We start from the raw sequence: 20,653 nt of genomic DNA on the forward strand, positions 1-20,653 counted from the left end.
CTTTCCTTCTCCCCTCCCCCTTTCCTTCTCCCCGGGCCTCCTGTCCCATGATCCTCTCGTATCCCTTTTGCCAATCACCTGTCCAGCTCTTGGCTCCATCCCTCTCCCTCCTGTCTTCTCCTGTCATTTTGGATCTCCTCCTACCCCTCCCGCTTTCAAATCTCTTACTAGCTCTTCTTTCGTCCTGACGAAGGGTCTCGGTCCGAATCGTCGACTGTACCTCTTCCTAGAGATGCTGCCTGGCCTGCTGCGTTCACCAGCATTTTGTGTGTGTGACAGGATTGTAATGGTAAATTACTTCCATTTTCACCTCCCTTGGTACATTGAATTCTTGTTTTGCTTTGCATGCAATTCATACAGATCATTCATTGCAACCACACACTCTTGGCTTTTCCTGAAGGTCCTCTCTGGGAATTTTCATTGGAACAAACAGCAAGCGGAAGAGCCAACGTGGTGTGACAGCTCCCATTAATCATAAATTGAAAGAATCATGAAAACTTAATTTTCAGTGCTGGAGAGGTGACTGTGTAGTAAATAAAGTAAATCATATCATTAAAATCTGGGTTACACTGGGATGGAAAAGCAGCTTCAGGGGTGCTTAGTTGGCATTATTTCATCTATTTCAGTTCTATCTCAGATGTGTAGTGAAGCTTCTGGATGAACTGGGGTACTGACAGCAACTTTCTGATGTCCCCATTAAACCCATCAGAATCAGCTCATTTAATTTGCCTGAGAATTATTGGTCTCACTAATATTTCTACAGCACGTGTCTGAATGACTGGCGTCCTGTTGCACCCACCTCAATAATAAGCAAATGCTTCGAAAGGCTGGTCAAGGACTACGTCTGCAGCATGATACCACCCACACTGGACCCCCTACAATTTGCCTACTGACTCAACCGATTGACAGATGCTACACAGCTCTACACACTGTCCTTACACACCTGGAGAAGAGGGATGCTTATGTGAGAATGCTGTTCTTGGACTACAATTCAGCATTTGACACCATAAATCCCTCCAGGCTTAACAAGAAGCTCAGAGACCTCAGCCCTCACCCTGCCTTGTGTAGCTGGATCCTGGACTTCCTGTCGGATCGCCGGCAGGTGGTAAGAGTGGGCTCCCTCACCTCTGCCCCTCTGCCCCTCAACACAGGTGCCCCTCAGAGCTGTGTACTAAGCCCTCTTCTTTTCTCTCTGTATACTCATAACTGTGTCGGCGCATGACCAAGTGGTTAAGGCGTCGGTCTAGCGATCTGAAGGTCGCTAGTTTGAGCCTCAGCTTAACCACACAGTGCTCTGCGATGACACCGGTGCCAAGCTGTATTGACCCTAGTGCCTTTCCCTTGGACAACATCGGTGGTGTGGAGAGGGGAAACTTGCAGCATGGGCAACTACCGGTCTTCCATACGACCTTGCCCAGGCCTGCGCCCTGGGAACCTTCCAAGGCGCAAATCCATGGTCTGACGAGACTAGCGGATGTCTATTATTACCCATGACTGTGTCACTATCCACAGCTCCAAACTGCTAATCAAATTTGTTGATGACACCACACTGATTGGCCTAATCTCAAACAATAATGAGATGGCCTACAGAGAAGAAGTCATCACTCTGACACAGTGGTGTCAAGAAAACAACCTCTCCCTCAATGTCACAAAAACAAATCAACTGTTTGAGGATTACAGGAGGAATGGAGACAGGCTAACCCTTATTGACATCAATAGATCTGGGGTTGAGAAGGTGAATAGCTTTAAGTTCCTCGGTATACACGTCACTGAGGATCTCACGTGGTCTGAACATACCGGCTGTGTGGTGACCTCAGACACGGTTGAAGAAATTTTGTATGGACCCCCAAATCCTAAGAATTTTCTGTAGGGGCAAAATTGAGAGCATCCTGACTGGCTGCATCACTGGCTGGTATGGGAACTGTACTTCCCTCAATCGCAGGACTCTGCAGAGAGTGATGCAGACAGCCCAGCACATCTGTAGATGTGAATTTCCCACTGTTCAGGGCATTTACAAAGACAGATATGCAAAAAGGGCCCAAAGGATCATTGGGGACCGAAGTCATCCTAACCACAGATTGTTCCAGCTGCTACCACCCGTGAAATGGTACCGTAGCATAAAAGCCAGGACCAACAGACTCCGGGACAGCTTCTTCCACCAGGCCATCAGACTGATTAACTCACGCTGACACAACTGTATGTCTATGCTATATTGACTATTCTGTTCATAATACTTATTAGAAATCACTGTGAATTGCACATTGCACATTTAGATGTAGACATAGCATAAAGACTTTCACTCCTCATGTATATGAAGGATGTAAGTAATAAAGTCAATTCAATTCAATCAGTCCTCATGCGATTACTTAAGGCTAGAATTTGTACACGTCCTGCACATTTGAAATGAATTGCTGAACTCAACTGTAGGTTAGACTACAGCTGAGAAACAAGGCTTTCTTTGACTGACAATCTTCTAAGTGAATTTACTATTGAAGTACATATGTGTTACCATATACAACCCTGAGATACATTTTCTTGCAGGCATTCACAGTAGATACAGAGAAATACCATAGAATCAATGGAAAATTACTCACAACAAAACAATCAACCAATGTGCAAAAGACAACAAACTGTACAGATACAAAAAGAAAATAATAACAAAAATAAATAATATAGAGAATATGAGATGAGGACTCCTTGAAAGAGAGTCCACAGGGTGTGGGAACAGTTCAGTGTTAGGGTGAGTGAAGTTATCCCCTCTGGTGATAACTCAGCCATCAATAGGGAGTTGGGGGATGTCACTAAGCTGGTAAATTCCAAGACACAAGTCATTGTAATATGGCTCTTCAAATCATTTAGTTCCTTAAAGAAATAGAGAAGCATGTAGAAAGTCTTAAACATCCTTAGTGCATGAATCATGATGGAAAATAGAGAAAGCTTCCCTATTTTTTTTAAAAAACAGGACCTGTGTAGCTGCCAATTGTTTTAACTCAATAGTTGTCTATGGCTGTTGACAAAGTGAGCAATGTCTGGCAGAAGCAAGGCTACGAGTGAACACCTCAGGAGACCTATTTGACTAGCTTTGAAATATGTTTGTCTATGAAGAAGTTCGACTGAGAATCAATGGAGGAAAATATTATAAATGTAACTTAAAACATCAACAGTGTAACAGTGTGCATTATTCAAAAGATTTTTGAAATTCTGGATCAAACAAATCACTGAAGGTTTCTCGACAGCTATGGCAGGGGATGAATGCTGTCACCTCCTACAAAGAAAAACCAAACGAAATATGTGACAACAAGGTTTTGATCCCAGATGAGCTCAATACCTTTTACACTCACTTTGACTGATAAAACATGGAGGCTCCTTCACAAACTCCCAGTCCCCGATGACACTGTGAATTCAGTCTCAGAGGCTGATGTGAGAGCATCCTATATGGGAGTGAACCCACAGAAAGCATCTAGCCCTGACGGGGTACCTGGCCGAGCACTGAAGACCTGTGCTAATCAGTTGGCCGGACTGTTCACTGAAATCTTTAACCTCTCACCAGCAGTCCGAGGTAACCAACTGCTTCAATCAGGCTTTGGTTATACCGGTGCCCAAGAAGCAAGTAGTAACCTGCCTCACTGACTATTGTCCTCTAGCACTTACATCCACGGTGATGAAACATATCAACTCCTGCCTGAAGAGTGAATTGGATCTACCAGAGCAACAGGCTCACAGCAGATGCCATTTCACTGGCTCTTCACTCAACCCTGTAACATCTGGACAGTGAAGATGTACACATCAGATTGCTCTTCATTGACTATAGCTCTGCATTCAACACTGTCATCCCTCAAAACTAATCAATAAGCTCTAAGAGGTAGGCCTCTGGGTGTAATTGGATCCTGGATTTTCTCACTTACAGACTCCATACAGTTCAGATTGGCAACTACATCACTTCCACAACCACCATCAACACAGGTCCACCATAAGACTGTGATTAGCCCCCTGCTCTACTTGCTTTATATCCATGACTGTGAGGCTAAGTACATATATTTAAGTTTGTTGATGACACCACTGTTAAGGGATAAATCAAAGGTGGTGACAAATCAGCATAGAGGAGGGAGATTGAAAATCTGACTGAATGGTGCCACAACAACAACCTCTCAGTCAATGTCAGCAAAACCAAGGAGCTGATTATTGACCACAGGAGGAAGAAACCAGAGGTCTATCAGCCACTCCTCATCGGGGGAGCTTTTCATTTAGGCATCTGTTAGTCTCGTGAGACCATGGATTTGCGCCTTGGAAGGTTTCCAGGGCGCAGGCCTGGGCAAGGTTGTACGGAAGACCAGCAGTTGCCCATGCTGCAAGTCTCCACCGATGTTGTCCAAGAGAAGGGCATTAGGACGCATACAGCTTGGCACCGGTGTCGTCGCAGAGCAATGTGTGGTTAAGTGCCTTGCTCAAGGACACAACACACTGCCTCAGCCGAGGCTCGAACCAGCAACCTTCAAATCCCTAGATCAACGCCTTAACCACTTGGCCACGTGCCAACAGGGGATCAGAGGTGAAGAGAGTCAGCAATTTTAAATTCCTCAGCATTACCATTTCAGAGGATCTGTCCTGGGTCCAGCACAGAAATGGCATTACAAAGAGGCACAGCAGCACCTCTACTTTCTTAGATTCTGCATGTCATCTAAAACTTTGACAAACTTCCATAGATCCACAGGAAGCAGCAATGCTCAACAAAAAGTAATGGATCCAGCCCAGTCCATCACAGGAAAAGGCCTCCCTACCACTGAGCTCATCTACAAGGAGCACTGTCACTGAAAAGCAGCATGTATCATTAAAATAAAAACCTACTATCAAGGCCATGCTCTCCTCTTGCTGCTGCTGTCAAGAAGGATGTACCATCAGGTTCAGAAACAGTTATTACTACTCAACCATCAGGCTCTTGAACCAGTAGGGATAACTTCACTCACCCACTCACTTTCAAGGATACTACACATAAATATGTTTTCAATATTTATTTCTTATTTATTATTATTTTGTTTTTGTTTCTTTTTGTATTTGCAGTTGGTTGTCTTTTGCACATTGGCTGTTTGCCTTTATTATAAGTGACTATTCATCAATTCTGCTGTACTTCTTGTATTTACTGTGAATGACCACAAGAAAATGATAATAATAAATGAATAAGGAAATAAATAATACTGAGAATATAATGAGGCCAACTCATGCTGGAGGAGGAACACCTCACATTCCATCTCAGTAGCCTCCAACTTAATAGCATGAACATCCATTTTTCTAACTTCCAGTAATTTCCTTCCCTCTCCCCCCTTCACTCTTTTATCATTTTTCATTATGGTTACCCTCTCATTCCGACTCTTCTCCTCACCTACCCATCACTTCCTTTTGATTCCCCTCCTCCTTCCATTTCTTCCATAGTCCACGGTCCTCTCCTGTTGGATTCCTTCTTCTTCAGCCCTTCATCTCTTCCACCTATCCCCTCCCAGCTTCTTCCTTCATTCTGCCTCGCACACTCACTCACCTTCCCCCTCTCAACTGGTTCCACCTATCACCTACCAGCTTCTGCTCCTTCTCTTCACTTCTAGCTTCTTATTCTGGCTTCTTTCCCCTTCCCTTCTGTCCTGATGAAGGGTCTTGACCTGAAACATCAACTGTACTCTTTCCCATAGACGCTGCCTGGCCTGCTGAGTTCCCCCAGCATTTGTGTCTGTGTTGCTACACCGGGCTGTGAAAGTTGCTGCAAAAACTGAATGGTTGAACATTTAATGCCGTCACAAGACCAATAGTGGCCATCAGCATTCCTGATCTGTTGAAGTTTTTTGGAAGTTCTGTAAGATAGGAAGTTCTAAGCTTTAGACTAAGTGATAATAATGGAAAACCAATGCATTTCCTATCCATCACAGTCCAATCCACGATGGGTAAAGCTATCCTCTCCTTTGAGCACATCTACACAAAACACTGTCATGGGAAAGCAGCATCCATCAATGGCCCCCACCATCCAGCCCATGCTCTCCTCCAGACAGGAGGTACAGGAGCCCTAGGTCCCACACCGTCAGGTTCAGGAGCAGTTATTGTGCTTCAACCATCAGGCCCAGAATCAGTGTGGATAACTCCTCAAATCATGTTCTCAGTATTGTTATTTCTTTATTAATTTATTATTATTTGTGTAGTTTGTCTTCATTTGCACATTGGTTGCTTCTCAGACTTTGTTTATAGTTTTTCACTGATCCTATTGTATTTCTTTCTACCGTGAATGCCTGCAGGAAAATGAATGTCAGGGTGGTTTCTGGTTACATACACATACTTTGATATATAAATTTATCTTGAACTTGTCACATTGTGTGAGCCAGGATGGGGAACAAGAAAAGGCTTCATCGTCAAGGTGAAGGTACTTTAAGGTTGAAGGTGCTTGGAAGTAGGTACAGTATGTCAGGGGTAAGTTTTTTTACAGAGAGAGTGGTGAGTGCGTGGAATGGGCTGCTGGTGACGGTGGTGGAGGCGGATATGATAGGGTCTTTTAAGAGACTCCTGGATCAGTACATGAAGCTCAGAAAAATAGAGGGCTATGGGTAACCCTAGGTAATTTCTAAAGTACGTGTTCGGCACAGCATTGTGGACCAAAGGGCCTGTATTGTGCTATAGGTTTTCTATGTTTCTATATCACTCCAGGGCGTAGGCAGCTGTGAACAAACAATCTATATCACACTTTAGGAGAACTCACCTCTCTTCCATCCACACCCAGATTTTAAAAAAATTAATGTGATAAACAAGTCTGAGAAAGTATGAGACAGGAACAGGCCATTCTATGCAAAGGGTCCACATTTACCCTTCATTCCTGCATATGGTTACAAATACTTTCCACCCTCTTTTTATACTGACTGTTATCAGCATGAATTCAAGCACATACACGATCAAGATCAACCAATCTTGTTCAAATAACTTTGATGATACCTCATAATATTCATAACTGTCAGCCTGTACCCACTCGCACTCACAACCGGTGTACTGTACCAGTATACCAAATACCTAAACAACACGGTACACTACTAACCAGGTCAGGCAGCATCTACTGAAAGGAAGAAAGAGTCAGTGTTTTGGACCTAGGTCTGATGAAGGGTCTTGGCCCAAAATATCGACTCTTTCTTCATAATAATCGACATTGCCTGACCTACTGAGTTCATTCGCATTTTTTGTGTTACTGCAGATTTGCAGCATCTGCTGAATCTCTTGTGTTTACACTACTGATGTCTTTTCCGAGAATCACTTCAATCAAGGACTTCATTTAAAAACTAATTTCTGCACCAATTCATTCTTTCCTACAGTCTGAGAAAGGTCTCTGGTTGTCCTTTTCTGATGAAGTTAGCTGGGGTTTTGGAATATCAAATTGTATAATCCCTACGTGTAATTTCACCGTGTCAGCCATGGCTGAGTAAGTGGCATTCTCCACAGTCAATCACACTCTACTTTTAGGCACACTGGTGCAGTACTCAACGAGTGTTGCATTGCTGGTAATATCAGCTTTCACCCGAGTTAGCAAACCAATGCTTCGTTTACTCTCTTGTAGAGGATGACATGCCACCACTTTTTGAAGAGAAGAATAAATTCCCCTCAACTCTGCAAAACAAAACAGATAACCAGTAATAAACCCAAGAGGTGCTGTAAGTCCAGAGCAACACACACAAAATGCTGGGGGTATCCAGCAGGTCAGTTTGCATCAGTGGAGGAGAATAAACAGTTAATGTTTCGGACTCAGATCCTTCATCAGGACCAATATTTACCACATGCATGACATTGTGTGGAATATTGAAAGCCTTTCTTATATTTTGTGACGACAAACCAAGTTATCAGAAGATTGATGCTGATGAGAGAGATAAGGGAGACAATGGAGAAACATTCAAAATGCTAATAAGAGAGAAGAGAGAGATTAATGAAAAGAGACACAGTTCTGAGTATTGACAGACCGGTTGCTTTGAACCTGAACTGTTTGAAGTTTGATGGACAGGTGATACCCCAGCAGGGGGATAAAAAGAACAGGTTCGCTAAGGCACGACACACACCATGAGATCACGAGATAACGAGACCCTGGAAGAGCGGTGTGCCCCCACAAGTTGGTAGGAGTTTGGAGGTCTGGTTTCGGGAACCGACCATAGACGCACAGGGTGAAAAGGTACGATCGGTGGGAACCTGGTGTGTGTGTCCGCCCTTGCCTGGGTGCCACGTTCACCACGGAGGAACGGTCGTATCTGGAACGGAAGGGTCACAGTCGGTGACCACAGAAGACATTAAAAGGGTTTGCCCGAAAGCTAACTGCGAAGAACATCAAAGGTCTGTCTGAATCCGATTTGCATATTATCTCCCTCTCTCTCTCTCCAACGGCACAACAGCGATTACTGAGAACTGTACTAAGCTGAACTGAACTCTGCGTCACTTGAGACTGATCATTTTACCCCTAGACTGTGATACAGCTTGATTGATTCCTATTACCCTAGTTCTGTGTACATGTGTGTTTTATCATTGCTAACCTGTTGCATTTATATCCTTATGATTAGAGTAATGTGTTACTTATTTCTTTAATAAAACTTTATTAGCCTCTGTTGAACCAGACTCCAACTAAGTGGTCCATTTTTGCTGGTTTGGCAACCCAGTTACGGGGTACGTAATAATTTCAACAACAAATGCACCTTACACATTGCAAACCTCTGATGTGTTAGAGAATATTCTGTGAAAAGCAAGACCATCTACAATGGAAGCATTTCTCTTATCCTCACCTTTACAACTTGCTGCTGCTACCCATTGTAATCAATGAACTTTTACTTCAAATATTACCAAGCTTCATTATCATGAGCAAATTCCTGATTCCAGAGAGGGTAGCCACATAACATCTCTAGCCTCAGTGTGGTCTGTGTGCCTGATATTTTAAGAATGCAAAGCAAGCTATAGTCAGGAATAAAAGCAGAAACGGCAGGAAATACTCAACGGGTCATGTAGCATCTGTAGAAAGAGAAGCAGCCAACTTTTGGGTCTGTGACACTCTATCAGAACTGGGTAGAAGAGGTGAGAGTTAGCTTTCATTAAGATAACTAACTTGTATTTCTCCATTTGCCAGTTTTGATAAAAGATCGTTGACCAAAACAGTTGGCCGTTTCTTTTTCCACAGATACTGCCTGACCTGTCTTACCAGCATTTTCTGTCTTTGTTTCAGATTTCCAGCACCTGCAACTTTTTTTTTTATTTTCATGGTCAAGAATGGAGTCACATTATCTTAGCAATTATATCAATTGTGGTGTATTATTTAAATTTTTAATAGTGGTAATTAATTAGACCATAAGACATAGGAGCAGAATTAGGCCATTTGGCCCATTGAGTCTGCTCTGCCATTTCATCATGGCTGATTTATTATCCTTCTCAACCTCATTCTCCTGCCTTCTCCCTATATTCTTTGACATCCTTACTATTCCAGAACCCATCAACCTCCACTTTAAATATACCCAATGACTTGGCCTCCACAGCCATCTCTGGCAATGAATTCCACAGATTCACCAGCTTCTGGCTAAAGAGATTTCTTCTCATCTCTTTTCTAAAGGGACATCCTTATATTCTGAGGCTGTGCCCTCTGATCCTAGACTCACCCACTACGGGAAACGTACTCTCCACAACCACCCTATTTGGGCCTTTCAGTATTTGATGGATTTCAATGAGATCCCCCCTCATTCTTCTAAACTCCAATGAGTACAAACCCAGAGCCATCAAAACTCCTTATATTTTATCCCTTTCATTCCAAAATCATTTAATAGGGAAAGCTAACAAAATGCTAAGTCCATTTGACTTTCCTTATACTATCTAGATTCTCATAAGTCATGTAAGATTAATGGAATTAACCCAATCCAAAGCCACTCTTTGTTCAGTTTTGGGTGTGGAGGTTCAAATTATTTCTACAGACCCATACAAGATAGAAATGTGCCAAACAAGAGAAAATCTGCAGTTGCTGGAAATCCAAGCAACACATGCAAAATGCTGGAGGAACTCAGCAGGCCAGGCAGCATCTATGGAAAAAAGGACAGTCGGCATTGTGGGCCAAGACCCTTTGGCAGGACTAGAGAAAAAAAAAGATGAGGAGTAGATTTAAAAGGTGGAGGAGGGGAGAGAGAAAACAAGGTGATAGGTGATATCTGGAAGAGGAGGGATGAAGAAAATAGCTGGGAAGTTGGTGAAAGAGATACAAGGCTGGAGAAGGGGGAGTCTGATAGGAGAGGACAGAAGGCCACAAAAGAAAGGGGGGGGGGGAGGAATGCCAGAAGGAAATGAACCAACCATTTAAATACTTTTCAACATCTATGTAATTTTTGCACAAGTTTCTTTAAAGCTTTCGATGAGCAGAAAGCCTGAAAGAGGGATTTTAAATTTACAATTGTTTCAACTAAAAAAAATTTAACCTTTGTAACAAATCATTTGGAAAGGGTTTGTAATGGTTCTCTGGAGATCTTCACTCTCGCTGGCAGCCTGCTTGCACATTATCTAGCCAGGAGACAGTCACAAGTAAATGCATTAGCCATTTCCTGAATAAGAAACGACTTCCAAGTCTGTCTGAAAGAAGTGAAATAAAATCCTCAGTTGAAGCACATGCAAAGTGATGGATTCATAAAACAAGGCTGGCACATCTAGCTTCCCACTGATTCCTTTACAATTAGTAAAGTTATAATTAAGGCATTTTTGTCAAAAGAAAATGTTTGGTAAACACCTGAGTTCATTGACATGTACAAGCAGCGCCAGCTATTTGAAGACACCTATATAGTAAGGCTAGCCAAGAATGATCATGGATGGTCACCCTGGAAACCTTCCCAGCCAACATTCAAGTCTCAGTGAGTCAGGTTGAAGCCCGACCCATTACAGTGCAGAGCTCCTTAAAACAGATGGTCAATGGAAGGCAGAAACAGCCACTACATTTTGTTCCAAAATTCCAGACCATTACAATCTAAAGGAGATAAGATTCTGCTCAAAAAGCAGAGTGAAGGCACACAAAGGAGAGTGCAAGTCTTGTGTTTACATAGTACATTTCACAATCTCAGGATGGCCCAAAAAACTTCACTGTCAATTAATTTCACCTGGAATATATCCAGTGTTATAATGTAGGACAAGTTCAGCAAATTTGTGCATGATGAGATAAACATCAGGATATTTTGTTCTTTCTGTGATGCTGGTTGAATGATGAACTGAGAGGAGAACAATCACACTCTACAATAGATGTTACTGGTCTCCTAATTACTTGTATCTAATCAAGGATTACCAGTGAGAGGGGGAGAGGGAGATCAGCAAAGGGCTACCATGGATTTGATGCAAGAGCAGAGATTAAGCAAACTGAGCCTGTAGTCTTAAATACTGAGACATCAAGATTGTTTGTTGTCATTGCCAGTGCACAAGTGTAAAGGAGAACAAAATCATAGTTATTTCAGATCTGATGCAGCACCAAAAATACACAAGAACAGCATAATAATAAAAAACACAATAAGCATAAATATATAGGATAGCTTATATACGTAGATTAATTGTATGTCCATAAAGTGATGTTAGGTGCAGGAGTATCTATATATGAGGTGACTGACAGGAAATGATAAAGGAGTGGTGGTTGAGGGTGTGGACGGGTGGGTTAGTGGGTAGAGATGTTGATCAACCTTATCGCTTGGGCAAGGTAACTGTTTTTGAGTCTGGTGGTCCTGGTGTGGATGCTATGTAGTCTCCTTCTTGATGGGTCTGGGACTAACAGCCCATGAGCAGCGTGGGTGGGATCCTTCATGATGTCACTGACCCTTTTCCGGCACCTTTCTGGCTTTGATTCTGGGTAGACTGGTGATGCATTGAGCAGTTCTGGCTACCCACTGTAGAGCGTTCCTGTCTGCCACAGTGCAGTTCTTATACCATGCAGTGATACAGCCTGTTAGGATGCTCTCTACTGTGCATCTATAGAACGACATGAGTATAGATGTGCATGGTCCAGCCCTATTCAGCCTCTTCAGAAAGTAGAGGCATTGGTGAGCTTACCTGATTGTGTAGGATGTGTTCTGGGACCGTGAGAATTTGTGTGAGAGGTGCACTCCCAGGAGTTTGAAGCTGCTCGCAGGTTCCACTTATAGATAGATAGATATATAGACATACTTTATTGATCCCGAGGGAAATTGGGTTTCGTTACAGTTGCACCGATCAAGAATAGAGTATAAATATAGCAATATATCTTATTTAAAAAATCTATATAGTTTTAATGGGGCCTATCACAGCAGATACAAGAACACAGTTTTCACCTCATGTGGGTGTCAAGAAAAAGTCCGGTCAGAGTAAAGCATTCATCATTCAGGAGAAAGTTGAGAAGAAATTTCTTTACCCAGAGGATGGTGAATCTTTGAAATTCTCTACCAAGGAGGCAGCCACTGAGTATAATCAAGCCATCAAGAGATGATTAGATATTAAGGGAGTTACATTTGAACATCTGAGTAAGGAGTAGCCATAGGCCACTCGGCCCCTCTAGCCTGCTGCACCATTTATAAGGTCATGGCTGATCAGACTGCATCTTCAACTCCTTGTTGCTGGCTACCCACGGCAAAGTCAGACATACGTTACTTCTGCCTGTTTCTTATGTTCTCACCATAACTGAGAGAAATTCTGCTTCCTTTTCATTCTTGTCCTAGACTAGCATATCTGAAACAACAAAGCAAAAGTCATGACCTATCACACACCTTAATAAAGCTGCATTATCTCCTTTCTGGTTCTCTTATTTTCTTGGTACTTCCCTCTTGAGTTCAAGCACACCCTCCGTCTCTTCCCATTGCAGCTTTATTCCCTGGGTGTACGTACAGGAGCGTGATAGCTGTTCCAGGAGCCCTCAGATACGCAATGTATGAGAGCAGAGGTTTCTTGCATTTCAGTGAATGATTATTTCCAGGAGAAGATGGAGAGATTCCCCTGCCACTTGCGTGTGGGAATGACATGAGGAAAGTCGTGCTGTTGGAGAGGAAACCCTGTTTAATTAAGCACCCCACTTTTTAAATCTACTCAGCTTTTTTTTTCTCCAGTCCTGCCGAAGGGTTTCAGCATGAAACATTGACCGTACATTTTTCTCCATAGATGCTGCCTGGCCTGCTGAGTTCCTCCAACATTTTGTGTGTTCTCCTTGGATTTCCAGCATCTGCAGATTTTCTCTTGTTTGTGACCTGTTTAATTTATTTATTTTTACTTAGAGATGCCGTGCAGCACAGGCTCTTCCAGCCCAACGAGCTGCACCACCCAGTAACACCCCTACAGTGGCACGCAAACGTTTGGGCACCCCGGTCAAAATTTCTGTAACACCCCTACAGTGGCACGCAAACGTTTGGGCACCCCGGTCAAAATGTCTGTTACTGTGAATAGTTCAGTGAGTAGAAGATGAACTGATCTCCAAAAGTCATAAAGTTAAAGATGAAATATTCTTTTCAACATTTTAAGCATGATTAGTATATTATTTTTGTTCTGTACTGTCACATATCCCGTGACGGGAATAAAGAAACCAGCAGAAATGGAAACCACCTTGGAGTCTAGTATTGCTAATAACTAATAATATTTATTAACAACTACACAATACAGTAAACTAAGTGAAGATAAATCAAACAGGTTAGCAAGAATTGTGTATATAAGTAAGTACGTTAGTAAGTGTGGAAAAATATGTATGAAAACCAAGCTTCTTTTAGTCTAGGGGTAAAAAGATACAGTCTTATGATGTTGAGTAAAGTTCAGTTCAGTTCAGTTCATGGTATGTAGTTGAATAACGATGGAAAGAGAGAGAGAGAGTGAGTTGAGTCTTCAGGTGAGCTGTTGCTGTTGATTTTCTCGTCATCCTCCGAAATCCTTCACAAGTCACCAACTGTGACTTAACACCAAAGGGGACCGTACTTCGGTGTGGTTGAGCTGTCTACCCAGGCCAGGCTCGGACACATGGACAACTCCCCACCGATCTTGCCTTTGAATTTTCACTGGCAGAGCACTTGGATCAATCCGCCTGATCGATCCTCCAAAACCCACTTTCTCTGCGGGCACAACAACGCTCACTCAGTGTCCCGATCATGTGTCTGAGGTCTCCTATTTATCTCACCAGGCTGAGCATCACCTGTCATTCAAAGAGTCCCTCCTTCCTTTGTCTGTAAAGGAATGCGAGCAGGCAACAAGTCCTTGGAAGTAACATCAATAATGTCCTGTTGGTCACCATAGCAACCTTCGAGCTGCTCAGTTTTTATCTCCAAAGTAAAACTCCAAAGTTAACTCCCGTGTCAGTCCAACCATCAATCTTCGTCTCTCTCTCTTTTCCAAACAAACCATCAATGATAAATGTCTCTCTCTGCCTCTCTTCAAACAGTTAATAGGGGCACACCTGGATCCCCTCACAGTACAATTTTAGAGTGAAAAAAAAGGAAAGGAGCACCATGCAAAAGTTTGGGCACCCGAAGAGATTTGAGCTCTCAGATAACTTTTACCAAGGTCTCAGACCTTAATTAGCATGTTAGGGCTATGGCTTGTTCACAATCATCGTTAGGAAAGGCCAGGTTATGCAAATTTCAAAGCTTTATAAATACCCTGACTCCTCAAACCTTGTCCCAACAATCAGCAGCCATGGGCTCCTCTAAGCAGCTGCCCAGCACTCTGAAAATTAAAATAAATGATGCCCACAAAGCAGGAGAAGGCTATAAGAAAAGAGCAAAGCATTTTCAGGTAGCCATTTCCTCAGTTCGCAATGTAATTAAGAAATGGCAGTTAACAGGAACGGTGAAGGTCAAGTTGAGGTCTGGAAGACCAAGAAAACTTTCCGAGAGACTGCTCGTAGGATTGTTAGAAAGGCAAATCAAAATCCCTGTTTCACTGCAAAAGACCTTCAGGAAGATTTAGCAGACTCTGGAGTGGTGGTGCACTGTTCTACTGTGCGGCAACACCTGCACAAATATGACCTTCATGGAAGAGTAATCAGAAGAAAACCTTTCCTGCATCCTCACCACAAAATTCAGCATCAGAAGTTTGCAAAGGAACATCTAAACAAGCCTGATGCATTTTGGAAACAAGTCCTGTGGACTGATAAAGTTAAAATAGAACTTTTTGGCCACAATGAGCAAAGGTATGTTTGGAGAAAAAAGGGTGAAGAATTTCATTTAAAGAACACCTCTCCAACTGTTAAGCACAGGGGTGGATCGATCATGCTTTGGGCTTGTGTTGCAGCCAGGGGCACGGGGAACATTTACTGGTAGAGGGAAGAATGAATTCAATGAAATCCCAACAAATTCTGGAAGCAGACATCACACCGACTGTAAAAAAGCTGAAGATGAAAAGAGGATGGCTTCTACAACAGGATAATGATCCTGAACACACCTCAAAATCCACAATGGACTATCTCAAGAGGCGCAAGCTGAAGGTTTTGCCATGACCCTCACAGTCCCCGATCTAAACATCATTGAAAATCTGTGGATAGACCTCAAAAGAGCAGTGCATGCAAGACGGCCCAAGCATTTCACAGAACTAGAAGCCTTTTGCAAGGAAGAATGGGCGAAAATCCCCCGAACAAGAATTGAAAGACTCTTAGCTGGCTACAGAAAGCGTTTACAAGCTGTGATACTTGCCAAAGGGGGTGTTACTAAGTACTGACCATGCAGGGTGCACAAACTTGTGCTTCGGGCCCTTTTCTTTTTTTTTGTTATTTTGAAACTCTAAAAGGTAGAAATAAAAAAGTAATCTTGCTTAAAATATTAAAGAAATGTGTCATCTTTAACTTTATGCCTTTTGGAAATCAGGTCATCTTTTACTCGCTTAGCTATTCACAGTAACAGAAATTTTGACCAGGGGTGCCCAAACTTTTGCATGCCACTGTATATAACCCTAGCCTAAAGATCACAGGACAATTTACAATGACCAGTTATCCTACTAATAAGTATACCTTAGGAAGGTGGGAGGAAACCGGAGCACCCAGAGGAAACCCACGCAGTCATGGGGAGGAACGTACAACTTCTTGCAGAGGTGTTGGAAGTGAACTTCGAACTCTGATGCCCTGAACTGTCACAGCAACATGCTAACTACTATGCTACCGTGGCACCCTGGAGAACTACATAAAACGCTGGAGGGACTCCTCAGGTCAGGAGAATAAGCAGTTGATGTTTTAAGCTGAGCCCCTTCATTGGGCCCTGATCACAGATGTAGGAATACCAACATTTTGATTAAATCTCTACTCACTCTGCCTGCTCCTGAAGGGAAAGTTTTCTCTCCTTAACTACAGAGTGTGGGCAAACTCCTTAATGCAGTTGTACTCAGTGAACAGTGAGGTAGAGGCGTACAGCACATGAAAGGACAAGACTAGACATCAATGACTACAGGTCATTGTTTTATAACACCAGGGTAATGGAGAAAAATCTTATGGAGTTGGAGGAATTGGCAAATCACTGCCAGGGTGACTATTATAGCTGTAGGCCAATAACTGGGAAACAAAATTAGGCAGAATAGCTCTATCTTGACCAACATGTGTGCGATCAACTAATGTCATAGCTTCTGTGTTGAATTTCACTCAGATACCACAATTTACCAATCCATTGCATGTTATTATAATTGTTCCTTATGCTACAAATGTTGGCAGTTAGAAATGGAAGGAGTTACTCTTCAAACACCTTGACCCCTAAACTAACCTACTCCAGCTCTCACCAAATTCTGAAGGACATATCCTCCAACATTTCTCACCATACCCTTTCCCCACAGTCCGCCCTCCCACCAAAACACACACTTCTTAATCTTTCACTCAAGAAGCAAAACTCTGCTCATTAACACCATTGGAATTGTGGCTAATAGCTTGGAATTTCAATATACCAAATAACAAAGTGGGAAGCTAATATTCTGGAAGGTAATCTAACCACCCTAGGTCAATGCTAAGTTCACTCATGCACACAGCCTTGTTCCACAGTGATCTCATTAGTCTTATCAAGTCCCTTCTGCCTCCTTTCTCTGAATATCATCCCAAATAATTTATAGCTTACTTGGAATAACAGAAACCTAAATGGAACAAATCCCAGAATGTCTTCAGCTATCAGTGAAACACCACACAAAAAGAATGCAAAGACACTGAGACATCATCTGTGCAGAAAAGATTTGGCACATTTTCAGGTTTTGCAGGGAGAGAAATTGCAGCTTTAAAGATTTAAAAAAAACTAAGTAAAAGGGAGAGATTAGTGTTGCTAAAATACGCGTTGCTTCAACATTTGCTTCCAAGCACAGGTCTTCTACCCAAAGTACAAGGCAGCAGATTGCTGGAGGGTGGTAGGTGCAAGTCCAATGCAAGACCGTCTTAAAAGCCTCTACTAGCTACTAACTCCACCTCACTATTCCAGCCCCAAGTAAAGGTTGTTTTGGCTTTCTGTAATCCATTTTAAATATATCATATCACTGGAGTAAACAATGTTTATATTAGAGTAGAAGAACTACCCTTTTTGACTGAAGGATCTCAAAAATGTGAAGTCTGTTTATAATGACAGAAAAATACTTCAACCAATTCCAAATGAAGCAAGCAGAACTGCCAACAGTATCAAGCAACAAGCTTTGTTTCTCTAGATACTGCTACAGCAAATTAAGAATCAACCTCTCACCTGATTGGCTGCGCGTCACTGTTGTCATGACATCGTAATGGGTTCCAGGTGCTCTGGTAGCTGATGGCAATGTTCCTCCTGTCACAGTACCTTTAGAAGGAGGTGTAACACCCACTTTAACAGGACCTGTGCAAAACACCCAAGTTAGATCTGAGATCTGGAACTGAAATATTATGTGCACATTTCCTATCTTCATATTTAATAAAGCACCCATTTACAGTAACTGCTTTCACTGTTTTTATTGCACATGCTGAAAGGTGTTCCATTTAAGATGGCCACCAGCATATACACAGATACCTCTGCTGAACAGCTTTATGTACAGAACATTTCACCAATCCTTGAGTACATATATAATCACTGAAATACACTAGCACTTTTTCCTTCCACTATGTAATGAGCTGAAGAGAATATTCAGCCATAACTTTAAATTATCTACCTTTTTATACACTTGTTGGGATCATCCATAACACTTCTCCATTCATGCTTTTTCCATACTTCCACAGAGGCCATCTAACAATCCTCCAATCCAGGAGACCGGATTGAAATTATTCTAACCAGGGATCCATAGTTCTGCAACTCAAGACTTAAGTGGATGCAGATCTTCTGCTCAACATAAGCAAATCTGGTTCAATTCAGCTCAATTCATGAGTACACACATAAATACCTTCCTCCATCCCAGAATAATTAAATAAAAGCAAGTTTAGCAAAGGGGCACAGTTTATGATTCTGCATGAATTTTTGACATAATAAGCATTAATTGATGAATGCCTCACTCTTCCCAAATTAGAAGTAGGACTGGTGATTTTGTGAAGGCAAGAATGTACCTTCCATTTCTCAGTGCAGGAATTCAGCACAGACCACTTCTTAATAGACTGGGCTGGAGTCTTTGCATGTGAGTTAACCTTATCCCCATCTCTAGCTGTATGTGACATTACTGAACACCTATTGCATCCGTGCAAAATTCTTTTCTTTTGTAATTTAGTTTTTATTGAAGTTCATCATCAAACAAACATTTCCATAAGATGTATTTCAGATATTGTACATATATATCATATAATCATATTTGCCACAAATCTCCACATAATATTTGTCTGAGGTATACACCTATAGAAAAGAGAGTAAAGCAAGAACAAGCAAAAGGAGAAAACTATGTACAAGTAGGGAGTGATCTTTTTTTTTAAACAACATATTCATTGATTTGTGAGAATAAAATCAGGCCTATGAGGTGTTATGTAGTTGAACCATTTTCCCCAGTATGAAATCAAATTGTTCCAACTTCTGATTAACAGATGCTGTTATCTTCTCCATTTTGTAAATGTCCATTGTAATTTCCATCTATACATTTAAAGTTGGGCTCTCCTGAGATAACCACTTCCTGGTAAGAGTTTTTTTTACCAGCCACCAGCAGTATATTCATTAAATATTTATCTCTTTTCAACCATTCTTGAGGTACGTACCCAAAATATATGGTCTTACTTTCTAAGGGTATTTCACATTTAAAAATGTCTTGTAGGGCATTGTGTATCCCACTCCAATAGTCTTTGATAATGGGGCATTCCCAGAAAATATGATAATGGTTTGCATTTTGATTTCCACAATTTCTCCAGCAAACAGGGAGGTTACGATCATAATGGGATTTCTGAGAGGGTGTAATAAAATATTTTATCCAGTTTTTCCATCCAAACTCCCTACATTTCTATGAACTGATACACTTCCATTGATACCATATTATTGTCCATTCTTCCTCAGATATAATTATCCCTCCTTCCTTCTCCCATTTTGTTTTAATGTATGAAGTCAAATGTGTTTTAAGATTTGACAAACCCTTATACAGGCTTGAAATGATTCTACTACCATTATCTGAATTACATGCTTTTCTAAATAGCTCTATCAAACATGTACTTGCCTTGGTTACATTTTTAACCCTCCTATTAACATACTGTCACATCTGTAGATACCGATAAAGGTCTTGTTTTTCTAATAAGTGTTTCCCTTTAAGCATTTCAAAACTGAACAGTGTTCCTTCTTTCATTATATTGCAAAGAACTGTAATTCCTTTAGCTGTTCAGTCCTTAAATCTAGCATCCAGTTTATTCGGCGTAAAATCTGAGTCATATGCACACCATTTAAGAATTGCAATATCTCCCTCTAGTTTATATTCTTTTATAATAGTTTTCCATATTTTAAGAGTCCATTTCACCCATGGATTATCAATAGTATTTATGCACCTTTGTAGGTTGTTATCAGCCAAAATTGCCTGTATGGGGATGGGAAGAATCCCCTCCTCAATGTTTTTCCATTGAGTGTCATGTGATGGGTTGCACCAACATATCACAGCTGTCAACTGTGCTACAAAATAATAATCTCTAAGAGAAGGTCAGCCCCATCCACCCCCCCCACCTTTTCCTTGGCTAATTGCAAAGCTTTGAGACAAACTCTAGGCCTTTTACCTTATATATCTTGATAACATTTTGTTCCATTCATTGAATTGATTCTGATTAATCTCTATTGGTAGGGTCTGAAAAAGATATAATAGTCTGGGCAATATATTCATTTTAACAGATTCAATCCTTGAACTGAGACTAAAAAAAGGAATTAGGTTCCACCTTGTTATATGTTCCTTAATTTTTTATATATAGGCTGATAACTGCATTCTAATAATTTTGACAAATCTTTTGGCATAATGATGCCCAAACTTTTGAAAGACTCTGTTTGCCATGCCCAAGGATATCTACTTTCAATTTCTCTTGGTGGGCTATAGTTATATGAAAGTAATTGGGTTTTATCTACGTTGATATTGTATCCTGATAATTGACCATATTGTTCAAAGGATTGCATCAATTTAGGTAAAGAGTACGTTGGTTGCCCTAGATAGATCAAAATGTCATCCACGTAACAGGCCAATTTATGCTTTGTCCCTTTAATAGTAATTCCCCTGATATCTTCATTTTGTCTGATGTATCGAGCTAATGGTTCCAGATATAATGTGAAGAGTAGCGGTGACCATGCACAACCCT

General features: G+C 41.5%; 1 protein-coding gene across 1 annotated transcript in view; it reads right to left on the reverse strand.

The window, feature by feature from the left end:
- Window positions 1–20,653, reverse strand: part of LOC140211243 (uncharacterized) — a 104,458-nt gene that overhangs the window by 45,394 nt on the left and 38,411 nt on the right. The window contains exon 3 of the mRNA XM_072280887.1: window positions 17,637–17,762. Within this exon, the coding sequence (XP_072136988.1) occupies window positions 17,637–17,762 (126 nt within the window). The remainder of the gene's footprint in view (window positions 1–17,636; window positions 17,763–20,653) is intronic.

Source organism: Mobula birostris, chromosome 16 (assembly GCF_030028105.1).
Source record: "Mobula birostris isolate sMobBir1 chromosome 16, sMobBir1.hap1, whole genome shotgun sequence".
In the NCBI taxonomy this organism is placed as follows: Eukaryota; Metazoa; Chordata; class Chondrichthyes; order Myliobatiformes; family Myliobatidae; genus Mobula; species Mobula birostris.